The 19067-nt window shown below is 48.2% G+C and overlaps 1 protein-coding gene across 1 annotated transcript; it reads left to right on the top strand.

The window, feature by feature from the left end:
• The first annotated feature begins 6867 nt into the window (after positions 1 to 6867).
• On the top strand, positions 6868 to 9276 carry LOC117855194 (uncharacterized). Its single transcript, XM_034737492.2, has 2 exons — positions 6868 to 7580; positions 7772 to 9276. Exon 2 carries the CDS (start codon positions 7788 to 7790, stop codon positions 9000 to 9002), a length of 1215 nt encoding a protein of 404 aa, XP_034593383.1. The 5' UTR covers positions 6868 to 7580; positions 7772 to 7787; the 3' UTR covers positions 9003 to 9276.
• Positions 9277 to 19067: the final 9791 nt, after the last annotated feature.

The following is a 19067-nucleotide window of genomic DNA, read 5'->3' on the forward strand; positions in this document are numbered from 1 at the left end:
AATCCTTGCCATATCTTCATAAACTTAGCTCTTAAGTAATCTTGAGGAGTGTTTGCCAAAAATAAGCATCAGAGGAGGCCAGAAGACCCCTGGCCGATCGGCTTGGGCTTCACCAGGCCAATCGGCCTGGGCTCTTTCGGAGTCTGCTGGCCTTTGTCTTTGACAGGTTCATTGCTCGTTCAAGACTTTATTCAAAAATATATTTTTGGGTCCAATTTCTTGTAAAAATAGAATGTCCTCCAAAATACAATGCATATGCGAAAACGGGGTTATTTCATGTGCCAAGTGACGGGTTAGTATAAGAATATGTATGAAAACATCACTTAAATGGCACTAAAAGTGTGTAAATAACGAGCATCAACAATTCCCCAATGCTTGAACCTTGCTCGTCGTCGAGTAAGTTTAGGATACTTGCTTAATCAAGAAATCAGTGTTGCCCTTCGATGTCGTCCCTGCACTCAGTAATACATAACAAGACACATTGCTCTCTCAAGTATTTAGCATTTAAAGTTAAACGTTGTGACCGGCTATTTTTCATCATGGAAGATAGACTAGCAATAAAGAATATGCCATCGGACAACAGGAGGAGCCACCGCCGACCGCCACGACGCCCCTCGCCCCCGGGTGCAGCCGGCGTCCGGCGCAGTAGGTGCCCCGCCAGGGCGCCCCTATGCGGCGACGCGAAGCCACGGCGAACCACCATAGCTTATCGGCGCAGCGCGGAGCAGCAAGAGCAACACCCGCTGCCCATGACGCCGCATCGGCCACCACCACCAGATCCAGGAAAGACCGGTGGCCAACGCGTAGCTCCAATACGCCACCACCGGATACGCCCACCAGCCACGCCCAGAAGTCCCTGAAGCACGTCGGTGAGAAGGGGAGGAGGGAAGGAAGGGAGGGAAGGGGTAGAGAAGAGGAAATTGACGAAGCCACCGCAGCTCCAGGCTCGCCGGGGGCGCCTCCACCGGATCCGATCACTGGTCACGGATATGCGCAGCCCCGTCGATGTTGGTTGCCCGAGCTGCCGGAGCCGGGCCACCATGAAGCCGCCTTCCGCGAAAGAGAGGCCCTGCCGCCACCATCCCGATGGCCGCACGGGCTTCTGGTGGGCCACTCTGATGGCGATGAGGGAGAAGAGGGGCAGAGTTCGGAGGGCCTCGCGGCGGCGGCCTCCGCCTGTCCATACTAATTTTGTTTCTTCTTTTCTGTTTTCCGCTCTTTTTAAAACCTTACTACAGTTTTTTATAAATATACTGTAATTAACTTGTATAGTAGGGGCAATCCTCTAGTTTCATAAAAAAAAAACTGCTTCGCTAACTATATACTTATAAGAAACCCATAGCTATAGCTACTAATTAGTTTCTGCACACGAAATTCTGAAAAAGAAAATTAAGGTAAGGCCCCTTCAATTGAATAACAGATAACACTATTACTCCAGAATTGATTTTTTATACCCTTGTTGAGAGGTACAGGCCGGGAGAACGACGCACACAACTCACCTGCAACACGCTACTCGCCGCAGATCGAATTTTACGACAGTGATCGTCGAGAGACGGCAGACTAATGGAGATCTCTTAAAATAGTCGTCATGCTGTAAAATAATTTGGATAAAAGCATTTTTTATTCTCCCTTTTCAACGACAACTGCACTTGCACTCCACCCAGCTCTTGTCTCTTTGCCTGCGCACACGGATAAAATTATCTCTCTATCTATTTTTTTTATCTGGTGTCCAAGGCTGCGCCACAAACTCTCTCTCCCCAGGGCTATTCCAACATGCCCCAGACTTGTCGTCTAGTACTCACAAGCATATATGGCCTCATGGGTAGCACATTAAAAAAAATGCTGCAGCTATTACTATGTGGAGCATGATCTTGTGTGTGTATACAAAAAAAAAATGTGTGCCTAAATCTCACTATTGTGTCTTTCTCCTTGGTTTACATGCAGATGTAATACTCAGTAGCAGTTACTAGATAGCTGCAGTTAGTTAGATGTTAGGCAGTGTTGGATTGGATCACACCAGAGAAGTTGTTAGGCTCCAATGAAAGCAGCGCAGCAGCCTCTTTCCTGCAGTGTTGTTTTCCCTCTTGTCACCACCTTCGTCATTCACTGGCTGGAGAGCTAGCAACAACGTGATAGATACTACATCAAGGCCGGCCACAATAATCTTGTCCTCTCCTCCTTGTCTAATCCTCCGTTTAGCCGTTTCCTTTGTTTCCCGAATTGATCACATGCCTTTCTCGTGTGTTTTTTTTATTATGTTGTGCTGGGGTAGCTGACAAGTAGTAACTAGCAATAAGTCTTTCTTTATCAGTGAACGAACTAATATGTAGTACAAGAACTGAAACCTACTACTAGCTATGTATCTACTGAATCAGAATCAGTTGGTTTAATTGTCGGCACGAGATTGAACATCTTATTTTTGGAATATATTTACTTCTACTTCTTAGGAGTGGCTGACGAGCCGGCTTGGCTCGTTATATTTGACAAGCTAAAAAACGAGTTTGGCTCGTTTCGTTCGAGAGTTCGAGCCGGCTCGTTTGGCTCATGAGCCAAGCATTGTTCAACATTAAAATTAAGATCAACAATAATATTAATTAATATAAAATAATTTAAACATGTTTATAATACCTAAAAATTTAGCTCACAATGATATTACGGAAATAAATAATATAAGTCAAAAAATTTGGATACTATATTTGGATAATCAAATAGACTTAATTAGTAACAAATTTAACTTAAAAATTGAATGAAAAGTTTATTTTAATCAAATAATAGTAGTGCAACTGTATTGATACAAAATAAGTCAAGTATTATCATTTTTATCGAGCCTAATGAGCCAATTGAACATCTCACGAGCGGTTTACGAGCTTGACTCAGTAAGAAAATGAGCTGAAATTGAAGCTTGGCTTAGTTCGTTTAAAGGTCAAGCCAAACCGAACCGAACTGAACCTATGAGCGAGCCGAGTCAGCTCACGAGCCTCGAGCTTTTCCACCAGCCTTACTATTTCTACCATATGCATGCCGCAGATAACACTATTGAACAATATATCGTTTTGGATATCATTTTTGTAGCCATGCCATTGTTCTTTTGCAATTGCAAAGATGGACCAAAATTCAGCGGTATTATATTGCATTGGAGCGCTTATCTCATTTTGAGATCCTCTGCTAGCTAGTTGACATTAATAATAAACACAAGAGAAAATGGTTGGATAATTGTTGCAGAATTTTTGAAAATATGAGTCTGTTTATAGGAGTACGGTTTCTACGTACACGTGAGAATGTGTTTTCCGTGACAGTAAACCTCGGCAGTCCTTTATAAAAAAAAAACTCGGCAGTTATTACTTGGATCTACCTCTATATAGCTACAGAATGATGAGTTGATGACACAGTAGCAGCAGGGCTACGGCCCCTCCCGGATCCCCCTATATATTGATCTGGTCCTTGTACAAGCTCTCCCCACATCCTGCATTCCTAACTTCTCTTTGATTAATATCTCCTGCCTGCGGCCAGCCAGACACAATAAACACCTGGCGTAGGTGTTAGAAAAAATGGAAACATTCAAAGCCAAGTTTTTATATCCTGAATTAGGATCTAAATCCTTTCAACTTAATTCGCATCATGTTTGAACAAAATAATCTTTATGGTTTGTTTTCTAAGAGGTTTGGAACTTTTGGCACCCCAAATCCTCTTTACTGAATAAAGCTATGTTGTCGATTTGACACAAATTTTCTTGGACATGAATATTTGGAAGTTGGAACAGACATTGCATTTTCATAAACCACAACCGGAGGAACACCCTTTAGTACCGGTTTCACAACCAGTACCGCTATGTCGGCACTGAAGGGGTCGTTTAGGATCGGTTTCACAACCATTACCGCTATGTCGGCACTAAAGGGGATCCTTTAGTACCAGGTCAAATGACCCCGGTACTAGGTACCTATTAGTACCAGTCACGCACATGCAAGTCACAAGTCACGCGATTTTCACGTGTAACATGCGCGTACGCGGTGCCAAGGATTCGAACTCACGACCTTAAGCCTCACACGACCCTTCCTTACCATCTCATGCATCTACACAGCACATATGATGGAGTTAGATATGCTTAAAACAACCCGTTGAGGAGACTTTAGTACCGGATCATAATTAATGCCATCCGGTGCTAAAAGTGACATTTTAGTACCGGGTGGTGTTACGACCCGGTACTAAAGGACTTTTAGTACCGGGTCGTAACACCACCTGATACTAAAAGGTCACTTTTAGTACCAGCTAGTGTTATATAATGGTACTAAGCATGTGTTTGGTTTTGAGATCAAGTGAAACAGGTTGGCTCCATTCCACTTTTGTGGGTTGGGTCCAACCCATCTCGTGTTTGGTTGAAAGGGATGGGTCCAACCCATTTCGTGTTTGGTTGAAAGAGTTGAGACGGATCGATTGGATGTCATTTCAACACCGTTTGTAACTGTTGTACGTATAATTTTTTTTATCCAACTTCTTTTCCACTTCTCCCCCGGGCTCCCAGGCTCGTCCCACCGCCGCCTCCCTTCTTTGTGTCTCTACATCTCTCTGCGCGGAGGCGGGCGGGGACCGGCGAGCGCGCGGAAGGTGGCAGGGCCGGCGAACAGGCAGAGGGCGGCGGCGGGGACGGTGAGAGGAGGCGGCGGGGCCGGCGAACTGGCAGAGGGTGGCGGCGGGAGGAGGTGACGTCGGCCGAGGCGGCGGGCAGGCAGCAGGGCGCGCACGAACGGAGACGACGGCATCCGTGCGGGTCGAGTGCGTCTACTCGTTTTGGGCGGATGCATTCGACCCGCATCTGGGAGGAATATTCCCTCCTGGGTCCGACCCAACCTAGATGCATTTTCAACCAAAAGGGGGTCGATGGGGGTCAAACCTGTTCCAACCCACATCGACCCCCAAACCAAACACACCCTAAAAGGCCTCCGGGAACCCTAAAATTGGACCCGGTACTAATGTTAGCATTAGTATCGGATCAAAATGTGACCGGTACTAACACATATATGAAATCTCATTTTTTTTATAGTGAACCCTAAAACCTTACCAATGCAAAGTTCAAACGTTGTTTCCCCCTGAACTCCCCTGCAATTCCAAACCTGCCCGCGCAGTACAGAGATCTCTGCAATTTCATCTGGACTTTCATAAATGTGAAACGATCAGTAGCCAAAGTAGAAAGAAGGAAAGGAAAGGAAGAAACCCCAAGCTAGCAGTATAGCAGGATCAGATGTGTCACCGCCATACGGCCAGGCCGGGCTGACACTCCTCGCAGCAACCACAGGATACACACGTACCACGCACGGCAGGATCCAAGCCGTCAATGTCACCCGGCCGCGGGCATCCGATCCGTCCATCCAATCCATGGAGCTAGATCACCTGCTCTGCGCCGCTCCTATTCACGCCACGGCCAGTACGAATGTTTAGCTCCGGTTTCCACAGCGCTGGAGCATTATATATCACCGCGTGTCAGCCTACATGCATGCCACTCACGAATACCTGCTGGCTGCCGCATAGTTGCAGGTATCTATCGCGCGCAGGTGTCCACTAGCTGTCGTAGCCAATAACGGCATGATAGGATAGATGCTATATATGCATCTATGGTCTATCCAGCGTTCGTCATGCAGGCGTTGGTTGTCGTAGCTTTGTACGCTACACACACCAGACGCTACATCAGCACATACTAGTGTCCTTGTGGGGTAAATCTCTGCAGCAGCAGCAGGGCAGCAGCACACATTCATGCATGTATGCATCAAAGTGCCCAAAGTTAATAAAGCTGTCAGCCACAGTAACTAAGGGTAGTAGTAAAGGCAAGTAAAAAACCTTTTGATTTGCTGATAGGACTGCTAGTACCTCTTTTTCTTCATTCTTTCTAGCTGTACAATTAATCAACAACGATCTGCTTCCTTCATCCCAAATTATAGATCATTTTAACTTTTTTAGATTCATAGATTTTGCTATGCGTATAGATATACGACATGTCTAGATACATAGCAATAGCTATGAATTTAGAAAAATTAAAACGACCTATAATTTAATACGAAGGAGTAGCTAATACAACATGTGCAGACAGCAGGTATGTATGTGCATGCCATGAGAGTATAGGCGACAAGGGTCAGTGGTGCCCATGAGCTCTCTCCTCTCTCTTCCAATTCTCCATGCATGCAAGACATATATGCATGTAGCCCAAAAGACACTGGTACTTTGATTGATCCCTTTCTCGCACTTAATCATAATGAAATCATAGCGGATGCAACTAGATAGAGATGCACCTAATTTAATTAATGCCACCTCTAGTCTTTTGCCTCTACTACCTTTGCTGACTATTACAAGTATGATCATTCAAGTTAACTGATGAAGTAATCCAATCAGATCCCTGCCCTCCTATATGCTCTGATAGGATTGATGTGTGTACTATGCCCCTCTCTAGTCTCTATATACCTAAGGTTGCCAGCAGTTCAAATTTTCAATACCATCTTCTTGAATATTTTCATTGAACTTGTAAAGATGGTATATATAGCTATGTACACGTTTATATTTGAGAAAGTAGTTTTTCCATAATACTACAGCTTTGCTAATTTTGCATCATATTAGATATTAGTAATAATCATATTTTTGTCAAAGTCCAAAGGATTCTCTTTCATGACTTAAGGGAGTATTGCCTGCACCATATAATTGAGCCTTGCCTGCCCCTATCAATCCATGTCTAGGGTCTCTTTAGGTAGCTCGCTAGGCAGCGAGTAGGACTGTGCTGACTGCCGAGTAAAGTGAGGCCCTCTAGCTAGGTAGAGCCTAGAGCTTATCTTTCAGAACCCAGTTAATGAGGCCATTAATTAGCTATAGGTGCACACCAAAGCACTACATTAAAAGGCCGGGGCAGCTAGCATATCCTACTACAAGCGGCTAAGCTTAGCTAGATGTCATGTGTGTGTGCATCTGTCACTGCACAAAGCAAGTGTCGAGTGTGCACACAACTGTGTGAGGACCAAGTACTCTACTGTTGCAAGTGTGTGTGCATGTAGTCCCCCCCTCCCTACTAGCCCCATATATGCTTATGCTTATGCAAATGCCGTGCACACAAACACATCTATCCCATCTATTTCCTTGGTTGGCCTCTGCCTCTTTATATGAGCATACTTTTCCTCCCTGCAGCCTTTTGCTACAGCACACTCACTGCGCACACAGGAGAGAGAGGAGAGAGAGCCCTTGGAGAGAGGAGAGAGAGAGAGCTCAGGCTCAGAGAGAGATAAATTGCTCCATTGCAAATCCAAAAGTTGAGCCCTGAGTAGAGTACCTCGCCGCGGGCAGGCATCTTGTCTTGTTGCTCTTTCCTTGATCCGTCCATGGCGCTTTTGCAGCTGCAGGGCCCTCCCCTCCCCTCCAGCTATATCGTTTAGCGCATGAATGCTCCTTCTGCACCTCCCTCGCCATAGCTCGCAGCAGCAGCAGCATCACCTAGCTCGCGAGTATTAGATCAACAGTGCAGTGAAAGTGTGTGTAGCGCCAGCCACCCCCCACCGGCCGGCACTCATCACCTCCATCAGACCTGTAGCCTTGCCTCGCATTTAATCACGGTATGTGTACGTTGGCCGCAATATCTCATACTGGCGCCGGTATATCATGCTTCTGTGCAAGTTCTTGATCGATGGATTTAATGGCGTCTGTGGCTGGAGCACAGCTTTCTTCTTGCAACTTTGGCTTCGTCCTGCGTATCAGACCACCTCGATATAGCTAGCTAACGAGCAAAATTCCTTCTTCCTGATAGGTTTTATATTTACAAGATGGATCATAGCTTCAGCGACATGATCTTGAGCGAGAGCGCGTGGAGCGGCGGCGGCGGCGACGGAGGGGCGGTCTTGCTGCCACCGGAGGTGGGCGTCGTCGAGGGGGGAAGCATGACGGTGCTGGAGAGGCTGGTGCTCGACGAGGCCCTGGCGGCGGCGATCCTGGAGCTGCAGGGCATCCAGGTGCCCGCCGCCTGCGCCGGCAAGGTGCCGGCGGCGGCCGGTGGCGGCGTGGTTGGGGAGACCGTCGCCTTCGCCGCGATGGCGACGCCAACGCCCGCCTACGCGGACGTTGACGCGGATGTCCTGCAGCGACAGCAGCATCGCCATCGCCATCACGGCGCGATGGGGATGCCTCCCGACTACGACCTCACACCAGCAACAGCCGCTGTCGCGGTAACTACTGTGCCGGCCGCGTTCGCGAACGCCGCAGCGGCGGTTGACAGCAACGGCGGCGGCCTCGTCGATGGGCCGGTCTTCTCCAGCAACGACACCGACGCGCCAGCGGTGGCGGCCATGACGGCGACGACAAGCCAGCAGCAGTGTGAAGAAGGAAAAGGCGGTGGACGGAGGCAGCGCCGGCCCAACAGGAAGCGCAAGGCCGCCGCCGATCCGTCCTCTGTGCCGGCACAGGAGAGCACCCTGTGCAGCCTCCTGGCGTCGTCGACCACCGCGAGCGAGGGCGGCATCCAGATCGCCTTCAACACGAGCGGCGGCGCTCAGGCCAAGAGGGCGAAGCCTTCACTGAGCGGCAGCGGGTCGTCGAGCATCAGCTTCGACGGCAGGGGCGGCGCCGGCGGGGCCAGCGGCGGCGCGGACGACCCCATGTACGAGCCGGACACGGAGGCGCTGGCGCAGGTGAAAGAGATGATCTACCGCGCGGCGGCGATGCGCCCCGTCTCCCTCGGCTCCGAGGACGCCGGCGAGCGGCCGCGCCGGCGCAACGTGCGCATCTCCTCCGACCCGCAGACGGTGGCGGCGCGGCAGCGGCGGGAGCGCATCAGCGAGCGCCTCCGTGTGCTGCAGAAGCTCGTCCCCGGCGGCGCCAAGATGGACACCGCCTCCATGCTGGACGAGGCGGCCAATTACCTCCGATTCCTCAAGTCCCAGGTCCGGGAGCTGCAAACCCTAGACCGCCGGAACTATGCCGCGAACGCCAGCAACGTGAACATCACCGCAGCGGCGGCGCCGCCACCATGGCTGGGTCACTGAGAGCTTCAACAATGGCAACGGCGGTGCCATGCCGAAACCCTACGATCGAGCAAGCAACTGATTTAGTCATTTAGTTGGATGGTGCATGGTAGATTTGTAACACGCATGCATGTTGTTGTTAACACTTTTTATGCCTGTCCAATGTGCATGAGACCATCTTATGATGTATGTATTCATCATCATTGTTAGCTCAAAGAGACAAAGACTAGGGAGATGATGATCATATCGATGATGGGATCTATCAACAAGGATGCAAATTGGCTTAATTAGTTAATTATTAGCCTCTGTTTCTTTTCTCTCTTTTTTTTGAGAAAAAGATCTTTCTTTGAAAAATCAATCCAGTTGCATGTGCATGTCTTGAAACTTGATTTTGGAGATTATATATATAACTAAATTAAAACCCCTTTTTGCCGAGCACAAGGAGAAGGGGCTTGGAAAAGTTTACGCCTTTTCTGAGCTAGCTTTTCTAGGGTTATCGAGTCCAAGCAGCAGCTTAGTCGTCTCCATCTTTTCATGTGCGTGCATGTATCCATGCAAGTAAGCAAGCTGCTTTCCAGTGCGTGTGTGCTAGCAGCAAGTGCTTGACGAGCTTTCCGAGTCCCGATCCAAATGGCGAGGTGATGGAAGAGAGAGGGGGGTCATCAGGTCGTACTTGCAGCTCCAAACACCATCATGGCGCCTTTCTAACACGCATTATCGACCTGCTGAGATCAAAGGCCCTTTTCCCATCCTTCGTGCGTGCAAAAACCCTAGCAAAGGTGATTCAAGGTTATCATAGGGCTATCATTGCTTACTTTCTCGTCGCCGTCGTCGTCGATCGGAGGGAAGGCATCGCAGTCGCAGGCGGCGAAGCAAAAGCGACGGTGAAAAGCATAGCTTAATGGTATTTTAATGGCGTCGCCGAGGCGAGGAGGACGACGACGGAGCCTCGTGTCCATGGCGATGCCGATGCGCCGAGGCCCACCGGTCAGGACCGGCCGGGTGAGCGGTGAGCTTTTCTAGACAGGCCTGCCTGGGCAGCCTGCAGGCGGAGGCGGCACACTGCATCAAAAGGGATGTAAAGGAATCATTCCCTTTCCCTTTTGATTCAATCCAGCGCTTTGTTTAAAAGGCAAGGAAAACGGGCCGGCCTGCCTTTTGCTCCTCGGGCAGCGTGCCCAAAAATTCTTGATGGGATGTTGAATCTTAATCGGATTCGTTCTACTGTTTTTTTCTTACTTATTTCGCTACTAGCTAGTCGATGTGTATTTAGCTTTAGTTTGGATGTTAATTTTAAACATGAGAAACAAACCGTGGGAGCAATTATTTAGCTTCGATTTTCTTATAAATCTGGTGTTTTATCATTTAAACCATATGCATCAATATCCTTGCTCTTCGGTAGGTGCACAGGGGCAAATGGTATCGCAAATCAATGCTGTTATACCAACTCTTTTGACCTCCCCTTTAATTTCTGCCCCCAAACAAAGGTATACCAACTCCGTCCTAAATTACTATTAAATTACTATTCGTTTTGATTTTTCTAAATACATAAATTTTACTACGTATCTAGAATAATACATATTTATGTGCATATAAAAAATTATGTATTTATAAAAACGAATAGTAATTTGGAACGAAGGATGGTATGATTTGCCTCGTCTGATCTTCTCTTCCTCTCATTCATCCTTGTTTTCTCAAGAAAACCTCTCGTTAGCCTTCGATAGGGTGGCAACATTGCCTAATTCACAGCATCTAGCCACCTGCATCTGCTTTACTTTTGACGACACACCGGCTTAGTCTTCTTTGGAGCCCACGACCATTGACATCACTACCACTTCACCCACGTGTAAATAACCGGGTATCGCCATGAGCTTGGAATAGTCCACAGTTTTTGTTGGAGACTAAAAAGAAAAAAGAAGACGTGATCTCTCTCTCTCTCTTTGTGAACGCCAATAACCTATCCCAAATTCCTAATTACAGATTTGGAGCATTGTATTGTACCAGACACTTTGCAGATGATATACATGTGGCACTCGGCAAACCCGTCGTTACGCCCGACGCCGTCAGCGCATATTTCGCCGAGTACATCTTTTCACCGAGTGTTTTTTAGCCGTCAGCAAAATGTTTGCTGAGTGCTCGCGTTTTGACACTCGGCAAACTAGTCTTCGCCGACACAAAATTTGTCGTGTGCTGTACACTCGGCAAAGCCTTTGCCGAGTGTTTTTGGGGTTTCGCCGAGTGCCTGTGGCACTCGGCAAAGTTTCTGATTCCCGTAGTGTGTGTTTATTTTTGTGTGGTTGGCAAAAATTGGCATGCCTTGTCTTAACCAAAACTTGCATTTGTATTGTGTTCAGAAGCTTGCTGGTGTTACACGAGAGGGGTGATTTATGTCCCTAACCATTTTTGGCTCCATAAGAACCGAGCTAAAATATTATATATTTTTGAACTAAAATTAATTAGACTCGTTTGGATCGTGAAGAAGGTAAAGGGTCATGATCCATTATCACCCTATACTAGGACAATGCAGGTGCTTCAACTTTATGTACATTTTGCCGACGTCATTTGTTTTGTCTGGCCCAGTAGATAGTAACTTTTTGTGCGAAAAGCTTCATTCTCAAGCTCAAGAAATTTAGGACCTGTTTGGATACCTTGTGTTAAACTTTAGCAAGGTGTTAAAGTTTAGCACATTGGGATGTTTGGATGGTCTGCTAAACTTTAACACCTTAAGTTGAAAATGACAATTATACCCCTACTCCCTTCCTTCCTTCCTCCTCTCTCTTCTTCTCTCTCCCCCAAGACAGCAGCCGGCCACAGCTCCACCTCCAGCTGCTCCTACTCACCAGCAGACCGGTTCACACGACGTCCATGCATGTCCGTCGCGTGCGCTGGCCCGGCGGATGAGGCCCTGCCTACGCCGGCGCTGGGCCCAACCTTCCCTCCCGCCACCACTGTCACCACCTCCCTCCCCGCTCCTCCAGATCCACGCGCCGGCGGAGGAGGCATGGCCGGGCGGAGGAGGCCCCCGCGGCGGCAAGCTGCGCCTCGACGGTGAGGCGGCAGGCCATGTTCGAGGGGGAGTTCCGCGGCGGCCGGATCAAGGTCCAGGGCACATTCGTCGGGCCCGACAGCGCCACCTACCGCGGCACGTGGGTGGCGGACCGCCACCACAGCGTCAACGCCAAGAGCTACGCTAATGGGGACTTCTATGAGGGCCAGTGGTAGCGCCAAGAGCTACGCCGCCGCCTCCCTCCCCGCTCCTCCCTCGCGCCCCCTCTAGATCCACGCGCCGGCGGATGAGGCATGGCCGTCGTTGGCAGCGGGATCGTGCGGAGGAGGCCGGTGGATGAGGCATGGCCGGTGTTGGTGGCGGGGAGGAGAGAGAGGAGAGGAGAGAGAAGGGGGGCAACCATGGAATAAGTGGACTAAGGACCACTTTTAACAAGTTTAACCAATTTTAACACCCTTTTGATGTGTTTATGAAATTGGGGGTGTTAAACTTTAACACAACCCTTTCAACACAACTGTTTGGAAGGCAATGTGATAAAAAAAGTTAAAAGTGGGCTTTCCAAACACCCCTTTAGTTTTAAGCGTCTTGGAGCACGTAGATAGACACAAATCCCAAACGTAAATGAAAAGGGTGTAGGGACATTCAGTCCCATTGGGCCTAGGCCTACGGTGTGGCAGGGTCTGTCCAGTGTATATATTCGCGAGCCGAGAGCGTGAGCGTGCTCTGGAGAAGCCCACCAGCAGCAATGGCAATGGTCCTCCCTCCTCGTCCGACCAGCCCACACAGCAGCAGCAGCATAGCAGGGGAGCCATGCTGTGCTGGCCCGCAAGGCATGCGTGCTTCCTTTTCCCTCGAATACGCATGCGGTGGCGGCGCCGTGCATGTCATCCACGCCCACCAGCTTCGACTGTCGGCATAGCACAGGCGGCGTGCATCGTGACAGCAGGTCAAATACCTCGCAAAACTTGTAAATGGGTGCAATACACAAATTTGTAAGGTGCGTGTAAATTAGCCTTAATTAGAACTAAACAGGTGCTCAAATACCTCGCAAAACTTATAGATGCTAGCAAATTAGAATTAAAAATTAACCATGTGGTCAAATAGAACTTGTTTTAGCGACCATTTTCATTCTATAAAAACAAACCAACGAGCTAATATGCCATATGGCCTACATGGCCCATCAGTAGAGTTTTACGAGGTGTTTGAATAACTGTCTATAGTTTATATATATACCCACTTATAAGTTCATACTCCGTACGAAACTATTTTTTTTTTTCAAATCATACGGTACAGAAGTAGACGCTCACGTACACGCACGCACACTTATCCCTACGAACATACGCACACAACCATCCGTATTAGCACCTCTGAAAGACTGAGCCGGCAATTCTCGAAATTGACGAAGTTTGGCGTCTCGCCGTCGGCGGGCATATCGCCTACCACTAAAAGAATAGCACCAGTTAAATCATGAATTAAATCTAGGAAAATAAGAGCACCAGCATCGAGTCAAGGACTTGAACCTTGATGGGCAGGTTTCACTACAAGAAACTTTACCAGCTGAGCTATGCTCAGTTCACTATAATGCAAATTTAATGCAACTTGAATAAAAAGACAAGAAAAAGGTCATTTCCAGTGTTCCAGTGGCGGAACTAGAAATTTTGAACAGGAGACCAATCAAACATGATCGACACCTCATACCACATACATGTGATAAAAACATATCAAGATCTACTATATATATGTTTTTATCAAAGTTTCCAATACTTATTACAATTTTGAGATAGGGAAAAAGTCTCATTTAGGCATACTAGAGTCTTTCTTCTTGTAAAATAATGTCAAATTTAATGCCTTCCTTTTCAGTTTAAACATATTTTTCTTAAAAGATTATAACGTTAGTTTTAGCTTTCCAGGTTAAACTACTTGCATTAAGACCAATCAAAATAGACAGGGACATTCGAGAATAAGAATCACTATGCCTAATGACCTATATATGTGTGAAGCATATGTGCCCTGTCTCCTCGCCAGGGGTTAAAGCGGTCGGCTTTTGCTGGGCTGCTAGCTCTCGCTGCGTTCTCTGCTGCAGACTGCAGTCAGCCGAGGGCAGAGGTTCGAACGCGAGCAGCTAGCTACGGCCCGCAATGTTGGCCAGGAGTCGCTAGCCTGTTGGGAATCACATGCACCTACCGTCCTCTATGTGTGTAGTTTTGGGTTTGCTTTGTTCGTCATTCTGTGCAGGACGGTAGTGAGGTGCAAAACAGTGGTGCATTAATGACCTACTATGTTGAGCTTTGCAAAGTACTCTTGGTTCCGCCACTGGTGCCCTTTTCCTTTTGGCACTTGACTGGCGGTCACTGCGAGATTGTTTTTTTTGAAAGGAAAAGGGCACGAGAGTGTGCCTATTTCATTGATAAAGATGGAAAAGGGCACGAGAGTGTGCCTATTTCATTGATAAAGATGGGTTACAGCCGGCTAGCCGGTTAAGGAAAAAAGGATAAAAGGAAAAGGCTAAGAGGCACCCCGCGTGTTGCATCTATAAAAGGAGCGCCGCTAAGGCTCTCGCTCCTGCTGCTACCCACATGTTGGTTGAAAGTTTGATTTTTGCTATTAGCGATGTCGTCGGGGAACCCTGATGGCGGAAGATGCGTGAGTTTCGCTCGTTCCATATTTCCCACATAATAAGGAGAGTGAGGCTTCGGGACGCTTTACGCGGGATTCCTGTTGTTGATGTGATATTGGTCCACCACTCTATGGCCGTTGTGCTGTGTTTCCATTGGTTTGGTTTCAGACTCTCCTGTGACAACCATTGGGCTACGAGTTTCCAGATCTGTTTTGTGTATCTGCAGTCAGCTAGGAGATGGTGTGCAGTCTTTTATCGTGCATCGGCACAGGGTGCATGTTGGGGTGTGGTCCCAGCCCCGTTTCGCTAATCTGTCCGAAGTCCAGACCCTATTTTGGAGAATTAGCCAGGCAAAAACTTTGCATTTTGCTGGTGCCCAGGTTTGCCACACTGTTGCAAGATTAGGCGTCTTCACGGTGCCTAGGAGTTGGGCCTTATATGCTGAAGCAGTGGTGTACTGACCGCTCCGTGTGAATTTCCATGTAATGGCGTCCTCCTAGGTCGGGTTTAAATGGGATTGTTGGATTAGAGGCCAGAGAGCTACAAATTCGTTCAATAGGGTGTTTGTAAGGCCTGTTGTGAGCTGAAGATCCCTGATCCAGTTATTGTTGTCGATTGCCGCTCGCACTGACTTCTTCTTCCCTTTGGTTTTTGCGTAGAGTTGTGGAGCAATGTCTTTTGGTCGTCGGCCTGCAACCCACGCATCTTGCCAGAAACGTGTCCTGTCCCCATTGCCGAGTTGGATCGTCGTACATGCAGCGAAGAGCAGTCTATCACGGTCGTCACATGGAGTTGCGGTTCCGACCCACGTCTTGTCCAGGGGAACCCATTCATGCCATAGCCATCTGAGGCGGAGTGCTCTTGCGAATTTGTGAAGGTCCAGAATACCCACGCCGCCATGCTCTTTCGGTAAAGTTGTCCTTGTCCAGTTGATCTTGCATTTTTCCCCCGGTGAGCTTGCTGTCTCCCGCCCATAGAAAACGTTTTCTGATTTTGTCGATTTCCTCTAGCACTTCTTTGGGAGTTCTGAGAGCCGTGAGGGTGTAGATGGGCTGTGAGGATAGAACGGATTTGGTGAGGCATAATCGACCGGCCTGCGTGAGGTTCCTTCCCTTCCACTTTGACAGCTTGCTCGCCACTCTGTCGATCAGTGGTTGGAAATCTATTCGACGGAGCCGTTCAACCGTTAGGGGAAGGCCCAGGTATTTTATCAGGAAATTCCTTTGTGTCACTGGGAGGTTGCGGAGCGCTTCTGGGATGTTAATGTGGGAGCAGCTTATCGTTGTAACGCTAGTCTTTTGGATGTTCGTCTTGAGGCCTGTCGCTTCCCCGAAATTTTGCAGGAGGTTCTTCAGATTTGTGACGTCCCTTGTAGTAGGTTTAATGAAAATCACCGCGTCATCAGCGTACATTGATGTTCTCATTTTTGCCGCACGGTTATTTAGTTTTTGGAGCAGTCTCTTTTCCGTGGCGGCCGATAGCAGGTACTGTAGGGGGTCTATCGCTAGGATGAAAAGAAGTGGTGAGAGCGGGTCCCCTTGGCGGAGTCCTCTTCCATGTTGTATGTGTTCCAGGGGTAGGCCGTTGAGTGAAATTCATGATGTTGACGTGGACAGGATAGCTGCGATCCAGTCCCTCCATTTCGGTGGGAATCCTCTTCGTTGCATCATGGTGAGGAGGTAGTCCCATCGTACTGAGTCAAAAGCTTTGGATATATCGAGCTTCATAAGCAGGGTTGGCTGACTGTGTCTATGGAATCGGCGTGCCAGGTTCTGGACGTAGAGGAAATTATCATGAATGCTTCATCCTTTGATGAAAGCGCTTTGGCACGGTGAGACTAGTTGGTTCATGAAGGGGGCTAGGCGCAGGGCTAAGGTCTTAGTTATGATCTTCGCAATGGCGTGGATCAGGCTGATGGGCCGGTAATCAGTTATGCTCTCTGCCCCTTCCTTTTTGGGTATTAGAATTATAGTGGCTTTGTTAAGTAGGTTGAAATCTGCACAGCGAGAGTTGAAGAAAGAAGATATTGCCGCCATGAGGTCGCCTTTGATCGTCTCCCAGCAGGTGGTGAAGAAGAGACCTGTATAACTGTCTGGTCCGGGCGCTTTGTTTTTTGGCATCTGTGAGATGGCCCGTCGGATTTCATCTTCCGAGAACGGGTTATCGAGCGAAGACAGGTCGACAGTCGGGAAGGTTAGGGCTGACCAGTTTAAGTCAAGCGTTCTATGCGGCGGTTCCCGCATAACATTTTGGAAATGATCTTGCACGATGTGTTGTTTGTCGTTATGGGTGAAGGCCCAGCCATTGTCGCTACTTAGTTTTTGAATGAAGTTTTTTCGCTTCCGACCGTTTGCCTTCAGGTGAAAAAATCTTGTGTTGGCATCCCCTTCTTTTAGATATGTGACTCTGGAGCATTGTTTTTTCCTAGCTCTTTCGATGACTGCCCATCCCATGAGTCTCTGTTTGAGTTTGCCCCTTAGTAGTGTTTCCACCGCAGAAAGTGCACGGTTATCTTGTGCCTCATCTAGACGTAGTATGACCTCTCGAGCCATATGCATCTTCATTTTCATATCCGAAAGCATGGATTCGCTCCAGCATCTGAGCGCCTGCGATGTCACGTAAAGCTTATGGCCCAATCTGTGAAAAGGCTCCGTGTGATGAGTCGGCCTGTTCCAAGCCGTGGAGACGATCTGTTGGAAGTTTGGCAAGCGTACCCAGAAGTTTTCGAATTTGAAGGTAGGCGGGCGTTGTAGGGTGGCATGGTTGGTGAGTAGTAGGGGAGAGTGGTCGGAGTGGTCTGATGATAGCGCGTGCAGAAGGCAATTATCAAATCGGAGGTCCCAGCTTTGATTGCAGAAAACTCTGTCGAGGCGGACAAGCGTTGGTGTTCTACGTTCATTGCTCCATGTGAATCGTCTGTTTTGCAGATTTAGCTCCTTTAAGCCACAGTAAGCGATGGTGTTTCTGAATCTATTCATAAGTCGCCGGTTGAGGTTCATATTGTTCTTATCTCTTGCGCGGTAGATTAAATTGAAATCCCCTAGGATTAGCCATTTTGTGTCGTCTGATGGTTTTAGCGGCCGCATATGTCTTAGGAAGGTTTCTTTTTCAGGTCGTCGTACCGGGCCATATACCGCGGTCAGCTTGAAGGTGGTCATGCAGTGGCGGATTGTTATTTCCGCCGATATGGAATATCTACCAATTGTTACGTTTTGCGTTTGTACCACCGTATCGTTCCATAGTAGGAGAATCCCTCCTTTCGTGCCTACGCCGGCTTATATGCAAAGCTGTTTAATTTGTAGGCTCCTAGAAAGGCGGCCAGTCTGGAGTCGATGGATTGTAGTTTTGTTTCTTGGAGACATGCAATTTGACACGGTGTCGATCTCAACAAGTCATGTACAGGTAGGCAGCGTGCTGCCGCGTTTAGACCTCGAACGTTCCACGATAAAATGTCCACGTTGCCGTGCGTCATGGATCAGTTTTTGACCGCATGTAGTAGTATCTGTCGCAGCAGTGTGTTGGTCGATAAGTTTCTTCGGTGGTTTTGTAGACGGTGCTGCTTGTGGTTGTTGATGCTGTTAGGCATGGCCTAATAACGACGTGGGTAGCAGGCCCCCTAAGTTGTACGGTAGTTTTTAGGTTCGTGATACAAATAGATGCCCGAAGGTCGAAGCCAGCAGGGCGTGGAAGAGTAAGAGCCCGAAGGTCGCAGCCAGCAGGGCTATGCAGTACAGTTGGTGATACAAACAAAAGGATGGATGACATGTAGTGACGGTGGACGCTCGGAGCCGATGTCGCCGCTCTAATCTGTGGGGTCCCCATTAATCTGCTGTATTTCCGCCACGGCCGTGCCTGCATGATTCATGAGTGCGTCTCCTAGCATGTGACAACACTTATGGCTCCTGCCGTGTTGCCGTACGCGCGACACGCAGGTCACGAATGAGTTACACACATGCATCACATACACAAAGGGGCCATACTGATCACAAGATACATACATCCTGCAAAACAGAGTTAGGCGTTCTAACGTTCTAAACTTCAGAGGCCCGAAACTCCATCTTAGAGGCCGAATTTGGGAAATCTAATTTCGTCGAAACTGACAAAGTCAGTCGTAATCATGTGTAACTTTTTCTGTAGATCAATTTTCATATACAATTCGCCTCGATCCGAGATCGTACCGAAAAGTTACGGCTGTTTTACCGAAGCATACGCATACGGCAAAAATCCCGACCCCGGCAGTAGATCTCATCTACTATTGCACATCTAATGCGTCTGGCGTATGACCCTGGATTTCGATTCGACCAATAATATTGATCTTCGCTCACTGCAACTGGATTTACGTGTATCACTTAACTCCGATGGCAGAAACCGACCGGTAGAAGTATGTCGTTACACTACCATTGCAGCAAGGGCACGAAACCAGGACATAGATCAAACGGAAAACTCGCATATCTCCATATGC

The sequence above is a fragment of the Setaria viridis genome, chromosome 5, assembly GCF_005286985.2.
Source record: "Setaria viridis chromosome 5, Setaria_viridis_v4.0, whole genome shotgun sequence".
Taxonomy (NCBI): domain Eukaryota; kingdom Viridiplantae; phylum Streptophyta; class Magnoliopsida; order Poales; family Poaceae; genus Setaria; species Setaria viridis.

Excerpts from the sequence above, each read along its gene's own strand:
- LOC117855194 (XM_034737492.2), top strand. The coding sequence starts at position 7,788 with ATGGATCATAGCTTCAGCGACATGATCTTGAGCGAGAGCGCGTGGAGC.